Source organism: Polypterus senegalus, chromosome 11 (assembly GCF_016835505.1).
Source record: "Polypterus senegalus isolate Bchr_013 chromosome 11, ASM1683550v1, whole genome shotgun sequence".
NCBI lineage: Eukaryota > Metazoa > Chordata > Cladistia > Polypteriformes > Polypteridae > Polypterus > Polypterus senegalus.
Genome location: NC_053164.1, coordinates 36,794,627 through 36,821,884, shown reverse-complemented (window position 1 = coordinate 36,821,884; position 27,258 = coordinate 36,794,627). Strand labels below are relative to the sequence as shown.

The window sequence follows — 27,258 nt, the reverse complement described above, 5'->3', positions numbered from 1 at the left end:
AAACTCTTCACAAACTTCAACTAGTCCAGAACTCAGCTGCCCGTATTATTACGCGATCTCCTTCCACTCACCACATCACTCCTGTTCTGCATCAACTTCACTGGCTCCCTGTCAAGTTCCACATTGAGTTTAAAATCCTTCTGCTAACCTTTAAAGCTATTCATGATTTAGCCCCCCCATACCTGTCTGACCTTCTCCACATCGTCACCCCTTCCCGTACTCTTAGATCATCATCCTCAATTAAATTGACTGTTCCTTCCGCTCGTCTTTCCACAATGGGGAACAGAGCTTTCAGTCGTTCTGCCCCCCGACTTTGGAATGCACTGCCTCCTGAGATTAGAAACATTAATTCACTTTCTCTGTTTAAGTCTTCAGTTAAAACTCATCTTTTTAATCATGCCTTCTCTATGTAAACATTGTACTGTATTGTTTGTCGGTTGCTGTGTATAATGTACGATGTCCTTGAGTGTTTGAAAGGCGCCTATAAATAAAATGTATTATTATTATTATTATAGGTGAAAATCCGCAAAGTAGAAACCATATTTTTTTTTATGGTTTTATTTATATTTATTTTAAGCCCTTAGAAAACTCTCTCACACATTGTTTATAAATATTCTCCGCATAGTTATACAGTAAACCCTTGTTTATCGCGGTTAATCCGCTCCAGACAGAAAAATGAATTTCCACGAAATATGATTCTTTATTTTTAAATCTAATATTTTTGCAGTTAGATCATTGAAAACCTGTTTACGAACTTCTAAATGTTTTTTAACATTATTAGAGCCTTCTAGACATGAAATAACACCCTTTAGTCAAAAGTTTAAACTGTGCTCCATGACAAGATAGAGATGACAGTTCTTTCTCACAGTTAAAAGAATGCAAACATATCTTCCTCTTCAAGGTGCGCGTCAGGAGCGGAGAATGTCAGAGAGAGTGAGAGAGTAAAGTAAACAATCAAACATTTAAGTATGCAAGCACCGCGATAAAGTGGCCGGAATGAAGGGATCAATGTGAAGGTAGTCTTTCAGCATTTTTTAGAGGAGCGTCCGTGTCTTCTAAGCAAACAGCCTCTGTGTAAATAGCCCCTCTGCTCACACCCCCTCTGTCGGGCAGAGAGAGTGAGAGAGACAGAGAAAGCAAACAATCAAAAATCAATACGTTCTGCTAGAGCTTTTAAGTATGCAAAGCACCGCACGGGAAGCATATCGTGTATCATTGAGGAGTTTTATTTAATACGTAATACGTGCTCTGATTGGGTAGCTTCTCAGCCATCCGCCAATAGCATCCCTTGTATGAAATCAACTGGGCAAACAAACTGAGGAAGCATGTACCATAAATTAAAAGACCCATTGTCTGCAGAAATCCGCGAACCAGCAAAAAATCCGTGATATATATTTAGATATGCTTACATTTAAAATCCGCGATGGAGTGAAGCCTCGAAAGTCGAAGCGCGATATAGCGAGGGATCACTGTATATGTAACGTTTTGAAGAAATCATTTTATGACCTGAATAGTACCAATCAGAAACCTCATCGCACTAATGCAATATTATTTGAAATTGAACAGCATCAGGTGCTGAATTTATGCTGGCGCTGTTAGTTAGGGTCAGGTCATTACTATGCAGACAATACTCAACTCTATTTCAATGTTAAAAATGAAACTTCATCAGAGTTCTCTCAGCTCATAACCTGCCTCAGTGAAATTAATACCTGGAAGTAGCAGAACTCTTTAAAATTTTATTGTAACAACACTGAACTCCTGCAAATTAGGACTAAAGTGCAACTTAATAAAATGAGTTCTTTCCCAGTCCATCTTGGCGGTGAGCTCATCAGACCTGCCTCTACTGCAAAGAATCTTGGTGTAATTTTTGATTCCTCCTTTTCTTATTCCACCCACATAAATCACATTAAAAAACTTTCTTACTTTCATCTCCGTAACATATCCCGTGTTTGCTCCTTCCTCTCCTTTTCTAATGCTGAGAAACTTGTCCATGCTTTTATCACATCCCGCATCGATTATTGTAATTCCCTACTGGCAGGTGCCCCTTCTAATCTTATATCACAGCTCCCGCTTATTCAAAACTTGGCTGCAAGTGTCCTTACTCGAACCAGCAGCAGCGAACACATAACACCCATCCTGCTCTGCCTTCACTGGCTCACTGTGTCTTACAGAATCGAATATAAAATCCTACTAATAACCTACAAACCCTTAAACGACCTTGCACCAAACTACATCAGTGACCTTCTCTATCACTATGTGCCTGTCTGCCCACTAAGGTCTTCTGATTCTGGCAATGGGTGACAGGGCCTTCAGTTGTATAGTGCCCAGACTCTGGAATGACCTACCGAAATTAATCAGGTCAGCTGACTCCATTTTAAAAACCAACTCAAAACTCATCTGTTCAGGAAGGCTTTTAGCTCTCCTTGACTTCACTACCCTTCTCTCAGTTTACCTCTATGTCAAGATGCTCATGTAACCTGTATGTGTATCTGCTATACCATAAATTATGTTGTCTATTAGGCTTTTTCTCTGGATTTACTGTCTTAATCTTCTTTATCTGGTTTGTACAATGCTATATGCTGTATACCCTGCCATTCTTTCTTAAATTCTGTGAAGTGCCTTGAGCATGGGAAAGGTCCTATATAAATAAAATGTATTATTATTATTATTATTATTAGTGCAATGATCTTTTCTGATTGGTGCTATTCAGGTCATAAAATGATTTCTTCAAAATGTCACACATGTTTGTCTTTCTTTTTTGCCCGGTGCTGTGTTGACATCATGCACCAGAAAGCGTGAGCTTATTCAGTGCAAGCAGGAGAACGGGGGTGACCGGTTGGTTGTGCTATAACAAGCTTGACTTGGCTGCAATCAATGCACATGTACTGTATAAGGCATGCACAGGGTCCACTGAGAAATGAAGAGTGCTCTTTGCTCACCTTGCAGAGGAACTTCATCGTCACTTCTTACAAGAAAAGGCGATGGATAAAGCAAAAGAGGATGCAACATCAACAAGATTCTATTCCAAGACCGCCGGTACACATGTTGTAAATGCAGGAAGGGACAGTCCTTGGGAGTATGGGTACTGTTAACATTTGAATTTGATGATTGCATATAGCACAGAACTGCCCTCTCTGTACTACTCTTTCCTCTGCGTGTGCTGGAGTGCAAAAGAAATGCCACCATGAACCGAAATGTGGAGATTGGGCAAGATCAGAAAAAAAAGTGGTCACTGATTACAGCCGCAAAAAGGCATGCAAATGAATATGAATAATGTTGGATCCGTGCCACAATGTTTTCCAAAATGTACTATACAGGTCATAAAATGAATTATTCCAAATCTATACTAATAAAAGGCAAAGCCCTCACTCACTCACTGACTGACTCATCACTAATTCTCCAACTTCCCGTGTAGGTAGAAGGCTGAAATTTGGCAGGCTTATTCCTTACAGCTTACTTACAAAAGTTGGGCAGGTTTCATTTCGAAATTCTACGCATAAGGGTCATAACTGGAAGCTATTTTTCCCATATAATGTAATGGAGTCTTGAGTTGGAGATGGCCGTGGGGGGCGGAGTTTCGTGTGACATCATCACGCCTCCTACTTAAGTACGTAGAGAACAAGGTAGAATTTCAAACAGCGATGAGCACAAAACGCCATTTCACAATTGAGAAGGCAGAAAAACATTATGAAGCAAATGATGCATACAAGCATATTCATAAGTACAGCTACTGCGGAAACAAAGCACAGCGTGAACCGTAAGTTTATATTAAATTAAGTTCATAGACAGGCTGCCACTAGCGTTTGTAATTTAGTGCCTGCCCATATAAGGCCGCCCATCAGCGCAATCCAATACAAACACTGCCGGTAAATGTTCACGGGTGAAGGACTGTGCTTATGCAGAGGAAGATGAGATGGTCAGGGTGGTGTTTGGCACAAACTCATTGAAACTGTGAGAGAAACTTTTAAGTGCCGGGTCTTAGCTGACATTACACGAGATGGCACCAGTACAGCTGGGAACCTTCGATGCAAGAACACCAAGCGGCTCACGTGAACTGACGCAGTGCACAGACAAAAAGCAACAGTTCCAAAGAGTGCTGAACAAAACCGAATTACACAATTGAGAAGGCAGCAAAAAATATGAAGCGCCTTATACATACAATCATATTCATAAGTGCAGCTACTGCGAAACAAAGCACACGGTGGAAAAAGTGAATGTCCTGCTAAAGGAAGACAGTGTAAAAAAAACCCGTGCATGCAGTTTGTCACATCACAGATAAAAGGAAGACGAGCTGTTTATTGATGCAGTAAGGAACTAATCGATGAATGAAACCTCTTATCTTTACAACGATTGACAAACACGGAATGTAACTTGAACACATCCTACAAATACGAGCCTGATTGAAAGAAATAATGATAATCAAATCCTTGATGACAGCAACATTCAATAACACTCACAAAACAATTACTGTATATTGACAATCATGTTACGCTATTTTTAAAATGTTCCCTTTTCTTTTCATAACTTCTACTTCTCCACTGGTACACGGGTATATATATAAATGTATATATATACCCGATCTACAATACATACTTTAGCATAGACAAGCCACACGCTGTGGCTAATTGTAGAGTCTTCGCTTCTAACGCCGACATTCGAGGTTCGATTCCCGAGAGTGGATGTACTGACTATGTACGCTGCCACCGATTCATTTTACCTTCGATCTCCTTGGTTTGGGACATATGAAAAATATTAGGTTAACGAGAATCATGTTACGCTATTTTTAAAATTTTCCCTTTCTTAGCACAAGCACAGCTGAGAAGCTTCGATGCATGTACTCCATAACGCGTTAAAAATAACGATTTAATCACACTTTCAATTCCAAGCAAATGGGAACTTTTGTCAATGCATGATTTCCTGGTACATCCATTACACTGATGCACACATCACAGCTACAAAAATGTTAGAGTCGGAATAAAGCGCGCTCCTCGACTGATCATTTCACTACCCGAGAAGCCTTGATAAAAGCATGGTTTTGTGCACACTGAAAAGCAAGCAAAATTAGATGCATTACAGAAAGCGGACTTTGTGGCTCTTACTGGGGATCATTGGACTTCCGTGACCGTTAGTAATTCTAAATACATCTAATTACAAAATGTTCAATGATCACACTGTTTTAGCCTAATGTACAAAATAATTTTGGCTAATGTTACTCAGAGTTTAAAGAGTAAGCTGGTCAAATTACCTTTTATGTTTCTGACTTATTTTTTTAAGAAGAAAACTGCACTTTATGTTGAAATTTTGGTTATTATTATTTAAAGACAATACTATTCTGAAAATGTACTTAAAGTACTTAAACTACCACTTTATTTTTAAGTCTGCCCAATTTTAACCAGGGATGATATTTTTGTTTCTGTTTTGAATTCAAATGCAGTTTAAAAGCTTTTTTTTTCAGAAATTAAAACAGCTTCAGTTTACAATATTCATGTCCATGTCTATTATTTGATTCTGTCGCCCACTAAAACACTTTTAAATTAAAAAAAAAACATTTGCGATTTGGGGCAAATTTACGTGTGTGATTACATACGATTAATCAAGATTAATTCTTACACAGCCTCTAATTAATTGGATTAATTTTTTTAATCGAGTCCCACCCCTAATATATATATATGTAGATATATATATATATATGTAGATTTGTATATATATATGTGTATATACAGTATATATGTAGATATGTATATGTTGTATATACAGTATGTATATATGTGTGTGTGTATATATACAGTATGTGTATATATGTATATGTATATATATGTATGTGTGTATATGTGTGTATATAAATATATATTTATATATTTATATATATATGTTTATATGTATATATATGTTTATATATGTGTCTGTGTGTGTGTATATGTATATATATATATATATATATATATATATATGCCAGCAACACTCACAATTACATTGTCAATCATGTTACGTTATTATAAAAATGTTTCCCTTTCTTTTACTTCTCCGCTGGCAATCGCAGGTATTTTGCTATATATATATATATATAATATAAATAGATAGATATGACAACAACACTCATATCAATGACAAAACAATTACATTAACAATCATCTTACGTTATTTTTAAAATGTTTGCTTTTCTTTTTCATAACTTCTTTAACACACTACTTCTCCGCTGCGAAGCGCGGGTATTCTGCTAGTATCATATATACCTATGTTTCTGTTTTTGTCGGAGTAGCTTTGACATCATGGACCATAAAGTGAATACTAATTCAGCATAAGCCGGAACACTCAATAAATCTGAATAAAAAACAATTCAAGTGACAGCGACATACAAAGAAGGGAAATTCACCAGCGTTTGTGTCAGCTTTTATCCCTCCAGAATCAGAGAATTTCCAGTTCCACTGTCTCAAAACACCACTCACATCTTCAGTTATTCCCAATTTCAGATAAAAAGTAACTGCGTCAGATCTGGGGCGGGGGGTGGTGGCTTGTATTGTGATCGTGACTGAGAGAATAAAAGTAAGAAAAAGAAAAAAAAACACTAACTTTTACAAGTACTATAAATTTACAGTGGCTGTTACAGACTCAAATCAAATCTTTGTTTTTATTGTATAATATTAACAGAGCAGCTCACTACTCAAAACGGTAAATCTGTGGGGAAGCTGGTTTTGTCCTCGCCACCTCTGGGTTATAACTCAGCAGTTCTTACCGCTGCACCACGGAAGCTGTCGTATTGCACTATATCTTTTTTGAAAGTGTTTATTTGATATTTGGCCATCAACCTTCACACATCATACAGTTCATGTCTACATTTTGTCATTTATTACTAAAACATGAAAAACGTTTCTGTTTTAATGCTGTGTTTACATAGATTGTTGTAGACACGGAACACACCTGAAATTATTTACTCTGTACAATTCTAGGTAGGTCACTCCCAGATAATTGAGGCTTGAACTGGGAGAACTGCTTGCCTCTTTTGCAGTGGTGAGGGAGATGGTATAGCAGGCTGTTTGCACTTATCAACACATTTACAAGACAAAAGACACTGATGGAGAAGTGCGAAGGGATTTAAGGTGGGCTGGGTTTACGAGTTTTTTCGTTGGCTGTGGTAATTCTATTGATTAATGACCGGGCTGATTTAGCTGTCTCTTCTGCCACTATAAAACTAGCTTTCACGGCAGCTTCACTTTGTGATTTTGCTTTTTGAACATGAGTTTAGTGACACAGCAGGCCTCTAAACTTTTCTGCCTTGTCTGGTTTCTGCTGTATGTCCAGGTTTTTGTACTTTACTTGATGTTTTGTCTCATAGTGCCGTGTTATGTGTGGTCTTTGACAGGCTTGTCATCCCGGGCAATACCCCCAAGGCCGCCAGATGGAGCTCTCCCTGCAGTAAGGAGGTGCCCCGAAGACCAGCAGGGAGTCATGGACTATGTAGTTTTTATATACGACCCTACTGGATACCACAGGGGCCACAAGAGTGAGCTGCAGGGAGGATCGAAGACTCATTTGTGCCCTATAACCCGGAAGTATGTCAAAGGTAGAGCAACATGCTTCCGGGGGGAGAAGGACTCGTACCTGACCCTGCCACTTCCGGGTCAGGGAGGATAAAAGGCCTGTGGGAGCTCCCAGAGCTGAGCTGGGTGGAAGGGTGGCAACGCGTCTAGGAGTCGGAGGATTGGTTTATTGTATTTGTCATTATTGATTTGTATGAGTATAGTGGAGGAGAGGGTGCTTTGTGCACTGTGGCGATTAAATAAAGTCGATTATTGGACTTTTACCTGGTGTCTGTAGTCGTGGACAGGGGTTCAAGGGAGAGATACAGCCCTAATCTGTCACATATGTTATATTCCTTGATTTATAGCCACATTAGCTCCACAAACGATGCACACAGGTTTATCTCCGATGTCTACAAACAGGTACTTTGCCTCCCATCTCTTCTGAAAGTCTGTTTTCTAAGTCCACTTTTCGTTTGGCCATTTTTTTTTTATAGTTTAAATGCGATTGTAAAAGTGCTAATCGATGCATTCATCCACTGATCAGTGGAGTAGTGGAAGATGGGGTGGTTCACAGGTCTTAACCTGCGCACCAACTGTTGCAGTGCATTGCGGGATTTGTAGTATGACTTGTGGGAGTGATATTTACTGGCAGGCCATTAATCATAGACATATAAAATTGTCTAGCGGGTCGTATATAATTACATCGTGGGCCGGATGTTGCCTGCGGGCCTTGAGTTTGACATGTCTGTTATAAGGTATTTGATTTGTTTTGTGAATTGAGTATATTTTAAATATGAAATAGAACAGTATGTTAATGTTTGCAGGATGGAAATTTTAGGTTTAATTTAATATAATATGATGTTCTAATGGAGCATTCCGGACACTTTGTTAAAATTCTAAAGCCTAAGGTCGAAACGTATGTGTTAATGTAATTAGCAGTAAAATAATATCTTAAAGATGCATAACTGACATATGTATAAAGATTGTAGCTTTCAGGTAAAATGTTAAGATATAGTGTATACAGGTGCCGGTCATAAAATTAGAATATCATGACAAAGTTGATTTATTTCAGTAATTCCATTCAAAAAGTGAAACTTGTATATTAGATTCATTCATTACACACAGACTTATGTATTTCAAATGTTTATTTCTTTTAATTTTGATGATAATAACTGACAACTAATGAAAGTCCCAAATTCAGTATCTCGGAAAATTAGAATATCAATTAAAACCAATGCAAAAAAAGGATTTTTAGAAATCCATTGGCCAACTGAAAGATATGAACATGAAAAGTATGAACATGTACAGCACTCAGTATTCAGTTGGGGCTCCTTTGGCCTGGATTACTGCAGCAATGTGGCGTGGCATGGAGTCGATCAGTCTGTGGAACTGCTCAGGTGTTATGAGAGCCTATGTTGCTCTGATAGTGGCCTTCAGCTCTTCTGAATTGTTGGGTCTGGCGTATTACATCTTCCTCTTCACAATACCCGTTAAGGTCAGGTGAGTTTGCTGGCCAATCAAGAACAGGGATACCATGGTCCTTAAACCAGGTACTGGTAGTTTTGGCACTTTGTGCAGGTTCCAGGTCCTGTTGGAAAATGAAATCTGCATCTCCATAAAGTTCGTCAGCAGCAGGAAGCATGAAGTGCTCTAAAACTTCCTGGTAGACGGCTGCGTTGACCTTGGACCTCAGAAAACACAATGGACCAACACCAGCAGATGACATGGCACCCCAAACCATCACTGACTGTTGAAACTTTACACTGGACCTCAAGCTACGTGGATTCTGTGCCTCTCCTCTATTCCTCCAGACTCTGGGACCTTGATTTCCAAAGGAAATGCAAAATTTACTTTCACCAGAGAACATAACTTTGGACCACTCAGGCGCAGTCCAGTCGAGACGCTTCTGATGCTGTCTCTTGTTCAAGAGTGGCTTGACACAAGGAATGCGACAGCTGAAACCCATGTCTTGCATACGTCTGGTCGTGGTGGTTCTTGAAGCACTGACTCTAGCTGCAGTCCACTCTTTGTGACTCTCCCCCACAGTTTTGAATTAGTTTTGTTTCACAATCCTCTCCAGGGTGCAGTTAGCCCTATTGCTTGTACACTTTTTTCCACCACATCTTGTCCTTCCCTTTGCCTCTCTATTAATGTGCTTGGACACAGCTCTGTGAACAGCCATCCTCTTTAGCAATGACCTTTTGTGTCTTGCCCTCCTTGTGCAAGGTGTCAGTGGTCGTCTTTTGGACAACTGTCAAGTCAGCAGTCTTCCCCATGATTGTGTAGCCTACAGAACTAGACTGAGAGACCATTTAAAGGCTTTTGCAGGTGTTTTGAGTTAATTAGCTGATTAGATTGTGGCACCAGGTGTCTTCAATATTGAACCTTTTCACAATATTCTAATTTTCTGAGATACTGAATTTGGGACTTTCATTAGTTGTCAGTTGTAATCATCAAAATTAAAAGAAATCAAACATTTTAAATATATCAGTCTGTGTGTAATGAATGAATCTAATATACAAGTTTCACTTTTTGAATGGAATTACTGAAATAAATCAACTTTGTCATGACCGGCACCTGTATATAATAGACATTTCAAGAAAATTACTGCTGATCTAAATAACATTTAAAATAATTTAAGGGGCTTAATGTAGGAAAATATTACATATTTTGTATGAATTACCTGTTACTCTTAGACATAGTAGACATCTGTTACTCCTGTAAATTATTTTGAAACCTGAGACTGAAAAGTCGAAATATGCACATACCTAAAAAATATTCTACATTAAAAAAAAATAAAATAAAATGGAATGTGGAGCCTAACTGTTTTAGCTTATTTTGATTTTGTTTCTAAGGGAGACCAGACTGTGTGTGTGCATTTTACTGTTGAAAGATTCCATCTCCAAAAGGGTGTTTTAACACTAGAATTACCAGAGCCTACGCAAAAACTCGTAGATCCGTCCCACCTTAAATCGCTTCTCGCCTCTCTGTCAGCATCTTTTGTCCTTAAAATATGTTGATAAGCAGCAAGCAGTCTGCTATCACATCCCCCACCAGCACACAGTTTTCTCAGCTCAACTCTGTTTACCTGCGTGTCAGTTGCTTGGAGTTGTATAGAGTGAGAAGTCAAGCAAAATCACACCTTTTATAAATACTATATTGTTATTTGGAACACATGCATTTCATGTGTGTTCCGTGTCTACAACGATCTATGTCAGGGGTGCCCACACTTTTTCGGCATGCAAGCTACTTTTAAAATGACCAGGTCAAAATGATCAACCTACATTAAAAGTGATTTTATATATATATATATATATATATATATATATATATATATATATATGTGTGTGTGTGTGTGTGTGTGTGTGTATGTATGTATGTGTGTATATATATATATATATATATAAATCACTTTTAATGTAGGTATATATAATACATATAATATATATACATATATATATATATATAATACATATATATATATATATATATATAATACATTGTAAAAGATGACTCGAGACAGTATAAAGTGTTGGGGTTTCCGGCCCCGTATATTCTATAACAAAGGAAAAATTGCAGGTCAAAATCATAAACAGTTTATAACAGTTCATAACGCGACGCCGAGTCCTGGCGTCGCGGCCATTTTATTGGGGAGGAGCCGGAAGTGGAGGGATGCTGGGAAGGTCCGTGAGGGAGGATGGGAAGGATGACGCCAGGGCAAGATGGCGGAGGAAGGGCGGAAGTGCGCACTGCGGTCAAACCCGACTACGGAGGAGGGAGGTCTTTTTCCTAGAAGGAAGCAGAGGGAGAAAGTTAATACCCGCCATTCCCTGCCGGGCGAATGTTTTCCCAGACGTTTTCGAATCCGTCTGCGGTCTCCTACTCGCGCGTGCGTGACACGATCCCCCCCTTAGCCCAGGACCGTCAGGTCGGGCGGACCTAACCGAGAGGTCGTGAATACGGAGAGGGCATCGGCGTTGGCCTGAAGGGTACCCGCCGATAAGTGACAGTGAACTTATACGGCTGTAGGTCCAGAAACCACCTAGTGACTCGCGGGTTCGACTCTTTGTGTAGGGACATCCACTGAAGCGCAGCGTGATCTGTCACCAGAGTGAATTCGCACCCAGTAGGTAATACGAGGTGGGTCACTGCCCACTTAATGGCCAAGGCCTCCCTCTCCACCGCCGCATACCGAGTCTCCCGTCCATCAGTTTCCGCTAAGGTACATCACAGGGTGTTCAACCCCATCAACGCTTTGGCTCAGCACGGCACCCAGGCCTGTGTCCGAAGCGTCGGTCTGGAGGATAAACGGGAGCCCAAAATCAGGCGTCCGCAATACCGGTGCCGACGTTAGGGCCCTTTTCAAGTCACTGAACGCGTGTTCTGCCTTGTCGGTCCACACTACGTTTAGGGGAGCGCCCCTCTTTGTCAGGTTGGTCAAGGGTGCTGCTCTTTCGGAGAAGCGGGGAACAAACCGGCGGTAGTACCCAGCAAGCCCCAAGAAAGCCTGCACCTGCTTCTTGGTATTCGGACGGGGCCATTCTAAGATGTCTTTCACTTTGGAGCCCTGTGGCCGCACCCGTCCTTGTCCCACCAGGTAGCCTAAATACTTGGCCTCCTTTAAGCCAAAGAAACATTTTCGGGGTTTATGCGAGGCCGGCTTTAGCCAGTGTTCTGAGGACAGCTGCAACCTGCAATAGATGCTCCTCCCAGGTGCCGGAATAGATGACGACGTCATCCAGGTAGGCGGCACTATAGGACTGGTGGGGCTTCAGCACTCTGTCCACCAGACGTTGGAAGGTGGCCGGCGCCCCGTGCAGCCCAAATGGGAGGACCTTGTATTGCCAGTGCCCGCTAGGGGTGCTAAAGGCTGTTTTTTCTTTTGCGGATGCCGTTAAGGGAATTTGCCAATACCCTTTGTCATGTCAAGGGTGGTCAAATACCGAGCCGTGCCCAGCCGCTCCAGAAGGTCGCCAATGCGGGCATCGGGTAGGCATCGAACTTGAGACCTGATTCAGACGTCTAAAGTCGTTACAGAACCTCCAGGAGCCGTCCGGCTTGGATACGAGGACAACAGGGCTGGACCAGGGACTATGGCTCTCCTCAATTATGTCCATGTCCAACATACGTTGCACCTCCAGTTCAACCTCTGCGCGTTTTGCCTCCGGGAGCCTATAGGGCCTCTCCCGGACGATTACCCCGGGGTCCGTAACTATATCGTGGGCAATCAGCGAGGTCCGGCCGGGTGATTCGCTTACCACTTCGGGGATGGCTCGGAGTGTTTGGATTAACTCCTGCCGCTGCTTGGGTGTCAGCTCTTCGCCGAGGTTGAGGGCAGTCGAGCTTGAGAAAAGGGAGAGTGACCTATGGGAGCCGGGCAGCTCCTCCCTATCCTTCCAAGGTTTCAACAGGTTAATATGATAGATCCTCACTCGGTCGACGATTGGGCTGTTTCACCAAATAGTCGACGAGTCCTTTTCTCTCCTTAACCTCGTAAGGCCCTTGCCAGTGAGCGAGCAGCTTAGAGTGGGAGGTAGGGATGAGAACCATAACCCGGTCCCTGGGCGGAACTCCCTGAGGACGGAGTTGCGGTTGTAACACCGGGCCTGCGCTGCTTGCGCACGAGTCACGTGTTCTTTTAGGAGGGGCCTGATTTTTGTGAGTCGATCGCGCAGTTGCGCGACGTACTCTAAAATATTGGAGGAGGGAAGGGCCTCAGCCTCCCAGCCCTCTTTTAGGATGTCGAGGATTCCTCTGGGTTGCCGTCCATACAACAATTCAAACGGGAGAAGCCCGTAGAGGCCTGAGGTACCTCCCGATAGGCAAAAGCACGAGCGGGAGGAGCTGATCCCAGTTCCTGCCGTCCGCTGACCACCTTGCGGAGCATCTGTTTAAGCGCCTGATTAAATCGCTCCACCAACCCGTCCGCTTGCGGGTGATAGACAGACGCTTTCAGGTGCTTTATCTGCAGTAATTTGGCTACCTCCCTGAACGTATCCGAAGTGAAGGGCGTACCCTGGTCCGTGAGGACTTCTTTGGGTATGCCTACTCGGGAAAACACGTTAACTAATTCCCGTGCGATGCTTTTAGAATTAGCGGAGCACAGGGGAACCGCCTCTGGGTACCGGGTAGCATAATCCACCATGACTAGGATATACTTGTGGCCACGGTTAGAGGGCTCTCAGGGGCCTACCAAGTCGACCCTATTCTTTCAAAGGGAACATCGATGAGGGGTATAGGGACGAGGGGAGCACGGTCCTTTCTAGGAATCTGGCGGATCTGGCAGTCCGGACATGACTGACAGAAACGCCGGACCTCCTCATTGATCCCCGGCCAGTAAAATCGGAGCTTAATCCTCTCTAGTGTTTTTCGCCCCGAGGTGGGCGCTAAGAGGTGAGCGCAGCCAACTCGCATACCTCCCGCCGGAAGGTACGCTGAATTAGCAGCAACTTCCGCACCTCGCCTCATGGGTTGCCACTCGGTACAACAGATCGTTCTCAAGGACAAAGAAGGGCTCACGCGGTGTGGAACCATCCGCTTGTGTGCTGTTAGGCAGAACGACAGCATTCCGGGCGAAGCGCAGGGAGTCATCATTCCACTGCTCCTCTTAAAGGAGGCAGGCGTGGACCGGAATTGATGGTCCAGCCCTCCGAGAGGGTCTTGTGGCCTGGGCCCGGGAAGAGTTCCATGGCTAGTCCCTTCCCCGGCGGAATCTTCCGGTCGGGTCCGTAGCCACGAAAGGTCCCCGAGGCACCAGCGCCATTAGGGCCTGCCCTTGTGCACGGCGCGTGGAGACCGCGGGAGGGGTGCCACTGCCCCTCATAACAAGATCCAACAAGGCCCCGGGAGCGGTGGGGGTCTTACCGCTGATTCTTTTTGACCAGTCTTGTCCCAAAATCACTGGGAAGGGGGGTTCCGGTAGCACTGCGACCGTCATTTGAGTGGGTTCCCCCCTCCAGGTGAGATAACAGCGAGCGGAACGATATGACCTAGTCCCCCATGCACACAAGTGACCAACAAGCGTTGGCTTATCCACTGTCGGCGCAAGACAAAACGGCGAGCTACAATGGTAATGTTGCTGCCGGAATCAAACAAAGCTACCACGGCGTGCCCATTTAACAACACCACTCCCGTGTTCGGACTCGCCAAGGGATGCGGCGGGGTACAGTACCTCTCCGACGACGTCCAGGTGCAATCCATGGGCTCTGGAGAGATGTTGTGGGGGCAGGTTGGCAGCAGGTGGCCGGTCTCGCCACACTTGTAACAGCGCGGCGGACTCGGCTTCTCTCTGGTTTTCGGAGGGGCTTCCGCAGCACGCCGAGAGGGCTCGGGGGTGGCCACCCGTCCCTGTCGGTTCCCGCGAGCAGGCCTTTCTGACCCCGAGTCGGAGGACCGCCAGTTGACGCTCCAGGACCTCCAGGAGGCCTGGCATATCCTTGTAAGCGTGTCCCCGGACCTGCTGGGCGAGGGAACTGGGCAACGAGTTGACCAGGCCTTCACAGGCCACCTGCTCCACCACTCTCCGAGCTTGGGGTCCTTCTGGCCGTAGCCAGCGCCCCATCTTACCCCAGAACTCGAACGCCTGGGCGCGGGCAGGCTTTTCGGGGTCAAAGACCCAGTTCCGCCATTCAGCCGCCTGCTGGCCCGGGGTGATGCCGTAGCGCCAATATTTCCAGTTTGAGGAGGTCGTAATTGGCGGCCTCCTCCTCAGGGAGGTCATAATAGGCCCGCAGCGCTGGTCCCTTCAGATAGGGCGCCAATATGGACGCCCACTCGCCCGCTGCCACTGCTCCGGGTGGCCGTCCGTTCGAAAACACCCAGGTAGGCCTCGACGTCCTCAGAAGCACCCATCGGGACCAAAGGAGGAGGCGCCTGCTTGGGTGGGTCTGGCCTTACACGCTGGGCCTCTGTCAGCCTGGCCTTCGTGGCTTCCAGCTCCATGGTAGTGGCGGCTTGCGCCTGCTGCAGAGCCTGGAGTCGGGCGTCAATGTTTTGCAGCACGGTGTTTAGGTCCTGTCCCTCCGTCATTTTTCCGGGATCTCCAAATCCTGCCGACTACGCCAGATGTAAAAGATGACTCGAGACAGTATAAAGTGTTGGGGTTTCCGGCCCCGTATATTCTATAACAAAGGAAAAAATTGCAGGTCAAAATCATAAACAGTTTATAACAGTTCATAACGCGACGCCGAGTCCTGGCGTCGCGCGCCATTTTATTGGGGAGGAGCCGGAAGTGGAGGGATGCTGGGAAGGTCCGTGAGGGAGGATGGGAAGGATGACGTCAGGGCAAGATGGCGGAGGAAGGGCGGAAGTGCCGACTGCGGTCAAACCCGACTACGGAGGAGGGAGGTCTTTTTCCTAGAAGGAAGCAGAGGGAGAAAGTTAATACCCGCCATTCCCTGCCGGCGAATGTTTTCCCAGACGTTTTCGAATCCGTCCGCGGTCTCCTACTCGCGCGTGCGTGACAACATATATGTATTATATATATATATGTGTGTATTATATATATATATGTAATACATATATATATATAATACATATATATATAATAAGTATGAGAGGTGGGTAGTAACGAGTTCCATTTACTTGAGTAACTTTTTAAAAAAAATTGTACTTCTAAGAGTAGTTTTACTGCACCATACTTTTTACTTTTACTTGAGTACATTTGTGAAGAAGAAACGCAAATCTTACTCCGCTACATTGGGCAACACTCCAATCGTTACTTTTTTTCCATTAGATAAAGTCTGACAGGCAATTTTCGATCTGCTCTGTAGCGTATGCTGTCAAGTTGCGCCCACGTCTTCCATCACGTCTCAACTGCAATTTTAGTTCCCTCTCCTTTATCTTTCTCAGATCGCTTTTTGGATGGAAGTCCGTTTCGTAGTTTTTATGAACAGTTCGAAAGTTCCTTTCCACATTTTCCTTCTTTGGAATAGCAATGATAGATTGACAGATCAGACAAACGCACTTCGATTGTGACATTGTGAGAGTAAAAAATCCTCTAACAATTCCACATCCAGCCCATAAACATTTAGTCGATATAAATTGTAAGGCTAACTAGATCACTTAGATATCCAGAATTTTGCAGTAGCTTGCTCGTTTGATCGTGCGTGCAGGATGACCAGTGTGTTAGAAGAAAGTAGATCTCAGACTGGCCACCCTGTATGTCAATCAAGTGGCAAATGTCATAGGGAGGATATATGATAGACTAACGTTTAAAAAATTTTTTTTTTGACTGCAACGCCATCTACCGGTCGATCGCAATCGACGCATTGGGCACCCCTGATCTATGTAAACACATTGTTAAAGAAACGTTTTTCATGTTTTAGTAATAATTGTCAAAATGTAGACATGAAGTTTATAATGTATGAAGCTTGAAGTCCAAATATCAAAGAAACACTTTCACAAAAGGTACAAATATAACAGAACAAGTGTTCTTTTATTCAAAAATATAACTGCAGAATAACAACATGCGTTGGGGTGCGACATTGACATGCATTTACTAAGACTGCTTCGGTGACGCAACGATATCAGCTGTTGAGTGGTAATCTAAACTTCACGGGTTTGATCCTCGACGAGTCTGTTTTGAGAAGTGAGCTGCACGTATTCTTACTATTTTAGGATAAAAACATACATTTGATTCCAGTCTGTAACAGCCGGTGTAATTTATGATACTTGTAAAGGTTAGCTTTGTGTTTTGTTTTTTTATTATTCAGTTTCATTCTCTTAGTCGCGTTCACAATACTACCCTTGATCGAATGTTATTTATTTGGATTTAGTTAGTTACTTCCTACAGCCTAAAGTCACAAGTACACTGCAGAGCTTCCTGTGTTTGAGCGACATGGGCATGCTCAAAAAATAAACGTGTAATCCCACGAAAAGTACACGCAGACACTTCAGTTCGCAAGCATTGACGAGAATGCAGTCACAAGTGTAGCGCGTCTTTATGTGAAAACAGCAGTGTCAAATGCGTTGGAGAGTTGGGATTGTAAACGCGGCTGAGAGAATAAAACTGAATTAAAAAAAACAAAGCCAACCTTTACAAGTATCAGACTTTACAGTCTGGAATCAAATGTATGTTTTTATTCTAAAATAGTAAGAATACGAGCAGCTCACTTCTCAAAACGGACTCGTCCGAGATTGAACCTGTGAAGCTTTGATTACCAGTCAACAATTGATACTGTTGCGCCACCGAAGCTGTCGTAGCAACTGCGTGTCAATGTCGCACCCTAACGCAGGTGCTTTTTCTGCAGTTATATTTTTGAATGGAAGCGCATTTGTTCTTAAATTTGTACCTTTTGTGAATGTTTTTCTTTGATATTTGGAATTCAGGCTTCACACATTATACACTTCATGTCTACATTTTGTCAATTACTAAAACATGAAAAATGTTTGTGTTTTAACGATGTGTTTACAAAGATCATTGTAAACACGTAACACACATGAAATGCAAGTGTTTCAAATAACGATATAGTATTTATAAAAGGTGTCATTTTGCTTGACTTCTCACTCTATACAACTCTAAGCAACTGACACGCAGGTAAACAGACTTGAGCTGAGAAAACTGTGCAGGGTGGGAGATGTGATAGCAGGCTGCTTGCTGTTTGCTGCTTATCAACACATTTAAAGGACAAAAGACGCTGACGGAGAGGTGGGAAGCGTTTTAAGGTGGGACGGATCTACAAGTTTTTTCATAGGCTGTGGTAATTCTAGTGTTAAGCCATGAGTCAGGCCATCAACCAGTTCGCTACCGAACCTCTGTCTGTTGCAACATACTGATGTTCCAGTTAAAGGGATCACATTCTGTAATGCAGACAAGCGAAGTAAAAGTTTAAGGTGTTATGTGCTGGTAATTTCCGACACCAAAAAGGAAAAATGATCTTTGTGGGTCCTGAAACGTTGAGGGCATCTATCTGCATCAGATCAAGAGTTTCACATATTAATAATATGCTTTCCTTTGGGGAATTGGACCCCAAGACCTGACAATCGTATCATTAAATCATGATCTAATACTGTAAGTCATAACCTTATATGTATTTTTCTGCAGCAATATCTTCCAAAGAATATTCGAACTGTGGGGTAATGGGTGAAATAGGAGAAACTTAATTATTTGCTCTTTACATTAGCAAAATGAACTTACAGAATATTTGTATATACTTAATTTCTTTTGTTTTAGATTCAACGTGTAAAAACAATGAAAATAATAGCAGATACTTTAGAAAACGTGATTAGCGTAATATTGTTTTTGCACCATGTGTAAGAGTAAATATTTTTGAAATTACTTTCTTCTGTAGGCCCTTTGACATTTGGTATAAGATGAGAACAGTTACTGTTAAGGATTAATTGTATGTAATCTGGACTGTGCCCTTGCCCACAACCCACAGAATCTAACAGATGAAAACTACTACACTATATGGACAAAAGTATTGGGATCCCTGACCATTACACCAACAGGGACTTTCAAATACATAGACTTTTTAATATGGAGTTGGTCGCCCCCCAACCCCCCTTGCAGCTATAATAGCTTCCACTCTTCTTGGAAGGCTTTTCACAAGTGTTTCTTTGGGAATTTGTGCCCATTCATTCTGTAGAGCATGTATGAGGTCAGGCACTGATGTTGGATGAGAAGGTTTGGCTTGCAATTTCTGTTCCAGTTCAGCCCAAAGTGTTTAATGGGGTTAAATCCAGGGCTCTGTGCAGGGCACTCAATTTCTTCCACACCAGACTCATCCAACCAGGTCTTTATGGACCTTGCTTTCTATTTCCACAAAGTTGTAAGCATAGCATTGTCCAAAATGTGTTGGTATACTGAAGCATTAAGATTGCCCTTCACCTGATGTAAGGGGCCTAGCCAAAACTCTGAAAAACAGCCCTACATCATTATCCCTTCTCCACCAATCTTCACAGTTGGCACAATACAGTCAAGCAGGCAAGTTTGGGCGGCATCCACCTATTCCGGACTCACCCGTCCGAGTGCCAAACATAGAAATGTGATTCATCACTCAGTAGAAAATGTTTCCACTGCTCCCCAATCCAGTGGCAGTGTGCTTTACACCAGTCCATCTCATGCTTGGCATTCGACTTGGTGATGTGAGGCTTGCATGTAAGCTGTTCAGCCATGGAAACCCATTCCATGAAGCTCCAGCTACACAGTTAGTGCCAGTGGAAGTTTGGAGCTCTTCAACTATGGAATCAGTAGAACATTGACTTTTACACACCATACACCTTAGAACCAGCTCTGTGACTTTATGTGGTCTTCCGCTTTGTGGCTGAGATGCAGTACTGACCAAATAATTAATTTTCTTGCTTTTTGGGCCTAAGTAATGTAGAAAAAAGCCAAACAAAGTTATAATTGGGAAACAGCAGAGATATAGTGTCTTACACAAAGAGTGACTGAGTGTGTGGTTTGTGAACTGGAAAGTCCAGATACAACCCCAAGAGCCCAGCTGGTGGCACAAGATATTTAATATTACTAAAGAAACTTGAGTACAACCTTTACAATTCAGCTGTATCCCTGAAAAGGGACAGTGGGTAGCATTAATGAGAATAAAGACAGTGTCTTTCAAAGGGATGATTGACCCCTACTGTCTTCATGATAATGATCAGTCTTTAGTAGAAAACAAAGGTGGGAACCTAGTAGAGGCCATAGTTGTATATAAATCAGGGAGACTTTGTGGATGTGAGCATGATCATGGTTGTCTGTATGAGAACTGTATTTCCGGTCATTGTTGTACATCTGTCATTGGCAACATAAACAAGTAGCTTTTGGATTAAATATTTGCATTGTCTGTGTCATTACCAGTGGTACTATTAAGGGTACACACAAATCACACATTGGATCTCGATGAACAAAATGTTCAAGTGGAAAATTTTTACTGAGTAATACAAAATGATGCAACAATGGTCAATGGAGAACCAAATCACCAATACATTAAGGGCTGGATTCAGCATCACACTGGAAAATTGTGTCAAAAACTGAAATCACAGGCTGATCCATCACGGCAACTCATAATGTGACTCAGACTTGAGCCCCCATGAAGCCTGTATGCATTCCTGACAACGTCTGGGCATGCATTTGATGATATGGCGGATGGTGTCCTTGAGGGGCGGGGATCTCCTCCCAGACCTGTATCAGGGCATTGGTGAGCTCCTGGACAGTCTGTGGTGCTACTTGGCAGCATCAGATGCACCAATACATAACATCCCAGAGGTTCTTAAATGGATTGAGGTCTGGGGAACATGCTGGCCAGTCAGTTGCATCAATGCCTTTATCCTCCAGGGAAATAATTGCATAATATGGCTGCACAAGGCCCTGCATTGTCCTGCACCAGGAAGAACCCTGGGCCCGCTGCACCAGTGTAAGGTCTGACAGTAGCTCCGAGGATCTCATCCTGGTACCTAACAGCAATTGGGGTACTGTTGTCTAGCACATGGAGGTCTGTTGTTCCTCCAAGGATATACATCCCTGACCCAGTCATGCTGATGTTGCAGGCTGCCAAAGTTCGCCACGGCACCTCCATGGCACAGCATGTCTGTAACATGTGCTCAGTGTGAACCTGATCTCATCTGTGAAGAGAATGGAATGCCAATGGTAGAGCTGCCAATTGTAGTATTCTCTGGCAAATGCCAATCGAGCTGCAGAGTGACGGGATGTGAGCACAGGTCCCACTAGAGAACGTCGGGCCCTCATGCCACCCTCATGGAGTCTGTTTCTGACAGTAGGTCAGAAACATGCACACCAGTAGCCACCTGGAGGTCATTTTGTAGGTCTCCGGCAATGCACCTTCTGTTCCTCTTTACACAAATGAGCAGATACCGGCCCTGTTACTGGGTTGATGCCCTTCTATGGTCTTGTCCAGCTATCCTTGTGTAATGGCCATCTTGTGGTGGTATAGCTGGACTACCTATGCAACCTGAATTGGCTGCAGTTACCACCTAGTGATAGATAGATACTTCAATAATCCCAAGGGGAAATTCACGTACTCCAGCAGCAGCATACTGATAAAAACAATATTAAATTATAGTGCTACCAGTTGTGACAAGCAGACTACTAAAATGCAAAACTAGAGATCATCAGTCAGGTTGGATAAGGAGAGACCAATTGTCCATGACCACCTGCAAAACCATTCATTTTTAGGGGGTTCTCTTGTTGTTGCCTCTCCAGTGCACCTGTTGTCACTTTCATTTGGACCGAAGCAGGTGAAGTTAATTCACAGTCACTTATGCTTCCTAAATGGAATTATTTGATATCCCTAATCCCTGAACCTTAGTTGACGTGGCATTAGAGTGTGATGATTAAGCATTCCCTTAATGTTTTTGATCAGTGTATATATTTTTTTGCATAGAACCCAAGTAGTTGAGGAAAGGAACAGTTTATAAATGTTATTTTAAAAGCACTAAATTAAAAATTTACTGAGAACTATTCAGTAATTGAATTCTGTTTCTTCACACTTGCAGAGGTTTAGGTTCAATTTAAGGCCCAGCCACTGTTAGTGCAAGTTTCTAATGTTTTAATTTTCTTGTTTTTGGGCTTTCTGCAGTATTCCATCTCCACCAACTTCTTTAAGATGTGCAGATAACCATAATTTACTTTTCAGGAATGTATATGGATTTTATCTGTGACACTGTGGTTAGGAAGAAATAAAAAATATATATATTTTTTTAAAAACAGTTTAAAATTGATACATTTATAAAAGACTTATTTTAATTCATTTTGTCCTGCTAATTTCCAAATGACATTAGCACTGATGTATATACTGGTAATTTCCAAATGGCATTGGCACTGATGTAATGGAAAATGAATGAATATTAGTGACTTGATTATGGAGGAATATTACGGACAAAATTAAATAAATAAATAAATAAATAAAAGTACTGTGAAATGTGACCATAAATAAATAAATGTGTCATGAAATGAGAGCCTAAATAATTAAATATGTCATGAAATGAGAGCATAAATAAATAAATGTGTCATGAAATATGTTTTTTGTTGCGTATTTATTTATTTAATTTTGTCCGTAACAAACCTCCAAACCATCATGAAATACGTCACTCATCAAAGTTGAGAGGGTGGGCTCTAACACACCCTCTAGTTTTTGATTGGTGAATCGATAGCACAAGAATGAATTAGAAAAATGCTTACTACTGCCGATGAAATGGATTCTGTCGAAGATGATATGTATTTCAGAGAGAGAATTGAAAATTTGTCAGAAAAAAATTACAATGTTGCCGGCACTTTTAGTCTCCGATATAGATTAAACTATTTTTGAAAATATTAAAGAACTGGTGGAACAGACTCGACTGCACTCTTTGCCACTGATCAGAGCTGTAAAGTTGTTTGAAAAAGTAGCTGCGAATATGCACCTGACTTTATACTCGTAAAGCAAGGGTCAAATACTCAGTTCAAAATATTAGTTTGCGCTGCTTTGGGCATTCCATGTCAAAGTACCTAAACTAATACAGCCGTTGCAGCTTACCTTATATCAAACTGGCTCATTCGCCTTGTGATGGATTTCCCTGATACACCATGTAGATCTGTAATCGGTCGTACTTTTAAACCGCATAACAGAAGGTGTTCTATTGATTCAGCTGGAATGTCAAAGGATGGATGTCCAGAGCAGGGAACTACGTCACCTGAACTGGAGTGTAGCTGAGTCCCTTTCACCAGTTTTTCGATATTTTCAAAAATAGTTTAATCTACTGTACATCGGAGTCTAAAAGGGCTGCCAACATTGTAATTTGTTCCGATAAACCTTCAATTCTCTCTCTGCAATACGAAATATCTTCGGCAGAATCCATTTCATTGGCAGTAGTAAGCATTTTTCTAATTAATTCTTGTTCTATCCGTTCACCAATCAATAACTAGAGGGTGTGTTAGAGCCCACCCTCTCAACTTTGACGAGTGAAAATGACTGTTTTATTTCAAGTCGTATTTCATGATGGTGTGGAGGAATGTTACGGAAAAAATTAAATAAGCAACAAAAAACATTTATTTGTTTATGCTCTCATTTCATGACATATTTATTTATTTAGGCTCTCATTTCATGACACATTTATTTATTTATTTATGCTCACATTTCTTACTTTTATTTATTTGCGCATTTATTTATTTATTTAATTTTGTCCATAATATTCCTCTATACTTGAATGGGATGTTTTTAATGCGTACCCACTGGAAAAAGTTAATATTTCTGATTTGGGAATTACAAGGATTTTGAGCAGTTTGGTAGTAGCACAAAATTACATATTGTAACAATGTTCTTTTAAATTAAAATAAAAAATCAGAAGCTATAATTTTCAATTAAATATTTAATTCAGTTGTCTTTTATTGGAAAGTATTGTTTCTGTAATTTGCATTTTATTTTGCACTTGGTTGCTATATCACATATTCTTTATATTAAATATGTGAGGTCAAACTTTTCATATACGTTGTTTATATAGGAAAATGATTTACTTGCAAAAAGATGCATATTGAATATACAAATATATCTATATACATTTATTTATTTATATATTATTTATGTTTTCTTTTAGAGTCAAGAATATACTTTGTCACCAGAAATATGAGACTGGCAACCCATGTGAGATGGAGGACGATTGCCTGAGGATCTCATTAAAGATAAAGACTTCAATTTCGACTTGTTTTGCTAAGTCCGTACTGAAAATACTGTACCAGCATTACTAGAGATTTATTTTTTATTTGGTTTATTTTAAAACAATTTTATATTTTGTTTATATTTGTTGTCAGATTTGGATTTTGGCTCTTTCAGAAGGTCCTTGGAAGAGTGTTTATCAATGTGCTTGTCAGCTTACACCAAGTAAAGATACTAAAAGAATTTAACAAGAAGGTAATTTGTTTTAAGTTTGATCATTCTTATTTATGTCTGTCTTAAAGTATATGGTCATTGTTGGGCTTAAATGAAATGCAGTCTGAATATTACAGAAAAATGTTCAAAAATGTAATTATGGCTTAAATAAAGCCATGCTAAAGCTTCTAAAGATATCTTGGATAATGGAAAGAAAAATGCACAGTCCTACTGTAACAGAAACCATTCTCTGCCCAAGCATCTTTGCAAGCCTTGTAAACAACCAGGAGCAAATTCCAGAAGATTGCCAGATGTCATGTTAATGACTGTTGTCTAAAATTATGCAATGTTCTCCAAGCCACACCTGACACAAGCAACATCCACAGGATCTTCAAATGCATCATGTTGCCCACACCAGAGGAATTAAGCAAGACCTTCGACAACCTACCTTCAGGGAAGGCATCTGGCCTTCATAGGATTCCACCTGAGGTTATCAGATGCATCAACAGTCCTCTTCTGAACCACCTGCACTATCTTTTCTTCCATTGTTAGGAAGAGGTAACACTACTTCAGGACATGCAAGACTTCAATATTGTCACCTTGTATACTCAGAAAGGGTCCATACAGAGTCAAAATGTGGCTTCTGGTCTGAGCACTCCACAGTTGACACAGTATTTTCCGTGCAGCAACTGCAGGAGAAGAGTAGAGAACAGAGGGGTCCTTGTGTATCTCATCTTTATCGTTCTGACCAAGGCCTTTGACATTTCCTGTGAGGAAGATCGATCCAAGATACTCCTAAGATTCCCTCTAACAAGTAAGCTCCTCTGTCTGATCCAGTCCATCCACACAGATATGAAGAGTGTTGTCCATTTTGATGGTGCATCATCTAATACCTATAACATCTGCACATGTGTGGAACAAAGTTGTATTCTTGTCCCCACCCTTTTTGGAATTTGTTTTGCTTTGATGCTGAATAGTTAAGCAAAATTACACCTTTTACTGGCTAACTAAAAAGATTACAATATGCAGCTGAGGCAGCTCAGGCCCCTTTGCCTTAAAAAGGGGCCTGAACTGCCTCAAAAGCTTGCATATTGTAATATTTTCAGTTAGCCAATAAAAGGTGTCATTTTGCTTGGCTTCTTATTGCATCCATAATGGCTAACATGGTACAACCCTCCAACTGCTTTGGTGCTGAGACATACTTTCAAGGAATGGACTGATGGTGTGTATCTTTTGCAGCTGAGGACCTGCTAGAATTTGGTCTTTACTCTCATCAGGGACATGCTGCAGAGATCATTTTTATCAATTTTCCAGAGCACATCAGGACTTTGGCCTTACTGTCCGTCTGAAGACTACAAAGTGATAGGAACAGGTGTTAAGAGTCCACTCTTGATCACCATCTTTCTATGAACTGAAAGTGGGCAACCAGTCTACCTACCTTGGCTTCACAGTTACTGACACCCTGTCCCTGGATACGTAGATCAACTGGAGGATCCACCATGCTGCCTCAGCCTTCAGTCTGGAATAAACATGATGGCTTTCTACAGCCCCTGCATGCTTACTACTGTACTGTACTACTGTATAGCAATGATTCCTATATGTTCTGTTTCAGTCAGAAAAGATGATTAAGTTCCCTTCATATGCGTAAATGGGCGTATTCTACGCATTAGCTGGCAGGATCATGAGATGAACGAGGATGTCCTTTTATGTGCCAAGATCCCCAGTTTTACACCCTGCTGATGAATTTTGGACTCTGCTGGTTTGGTCACTTCCACCGGATGTCTGATGGAATGAATGATCCCCAAAGATCTCTTGTATGGTTAGATGATGATTCCTGGCATGAGGGTACAAGGTCATCCACAACCATCTTTAAGGACACTTGCAAGGGTGACATGAAGTCCATAGGCATTAGCAGCAACAGCTGGGAAGAATGTCCCAGTAACTGCATTACCTGGACACAGGACATCTGGGGCTTCATGTATAAATGGTGTGTATATACAAAAATGTTGCGTACACCCGTTTCCTTGCTCACATCGCGATGTATAAAAACTAAACTTGGCGTAAAGCCATGCATATTTTCACGCCAGTAAAATCCTTGGCTTACGCAAGTTCTCCGCTCGGTTTTATAAACTGGCGGCACCCAGTGTCAAAGCAGTGCTTTTGTTCCAGTGTAGTTTCCCTTTCTTTTTTAGATCCACATCCCTGAAGCGGCTTTATCAAATACACTTAAATTAAACACACATTGTTTATTAGTTTAAGGCATCTTATTGTAATTAACCTGTAACAATATAATGGTCCACTGAATGGCCAAACTATTCCAAATACCATAGCTACTTTAGCGTTGTTACTATTAGTGCACCACTCTGAGTATTTATCCCACTGTATCTGAGTGTGGAATTACAGCTCTAATGCAGCTGACCGGAAAGAGAATTATCGGCATACAACATCAAGCACATGCTGCCACAGCCATACGCACTGTCTATTGAACTGCTCTCATACGAAAAAAGCTTCAGAGCCTTTCCTGTATGGACCTCGCGGTTCAGAAACAGTTTCATCCCAAGAACTATAAACGCACTCAATCAGTCCATCAAGTGTTCCTTGTAGAACTGTTTGAACTTATAAGTACAACTAGCAAAATACCTGCGCTTCGCAGTGGAGAAGTGTGTTAAAAAAAGTCATGAAAAAGAAAAGGAAACATTTTAAAAATAACGTAACATTTGTTTTGTATTCGTTTGCATAAGCACAGTCCTTCACCAGCAATTATTTAATGTTCGCTCAGACCCGGCACTTAAAAGTTTCGCTCACACTTTTGCTGAGTTTGTGCCAAACGCTATTCTATCCCTGACCATCTGATTTTCGTTTGCATAAGCACAGTCCTCCACCAGTAATTTTAACTTAGTTACAAAGTGATCAAAAGTGTCGTTTATACCCCGCGT

The 27,258-nt window shown here is 41.9% G+C and overlaps 1 protein-coding gene across 11 annotated transcripts in view; it reads left to right on the top strand.

Moving 5' to 3' along the window:
- The window catches only part of gpat2 (glycerol-3-phosphate acyltransferase 2, mitochondrial), a 121,563-nt gene that overhangs the window by 41,502 nt on the left and 52,803 nt on the right, over positions 1-27,258 (top strand). For all 11 annotated transcript variants that reach the window (XM_039768380.1, XM_039768379.1, XM_039768382.1 and 8 more), the window contains 2 exons: positions 24,051-24,167; positions 24,265-24,364. In XM_039768380.1, coding sequence (XP_039624314.1) covers positions 24,051-24,167; positions 24,265-24,364 — 217 coding nt within the window. The remainder of the gene's footprint in view (positions 1-24,050; positions 24,168-24,264; positions 24,365-27,258) is intronic.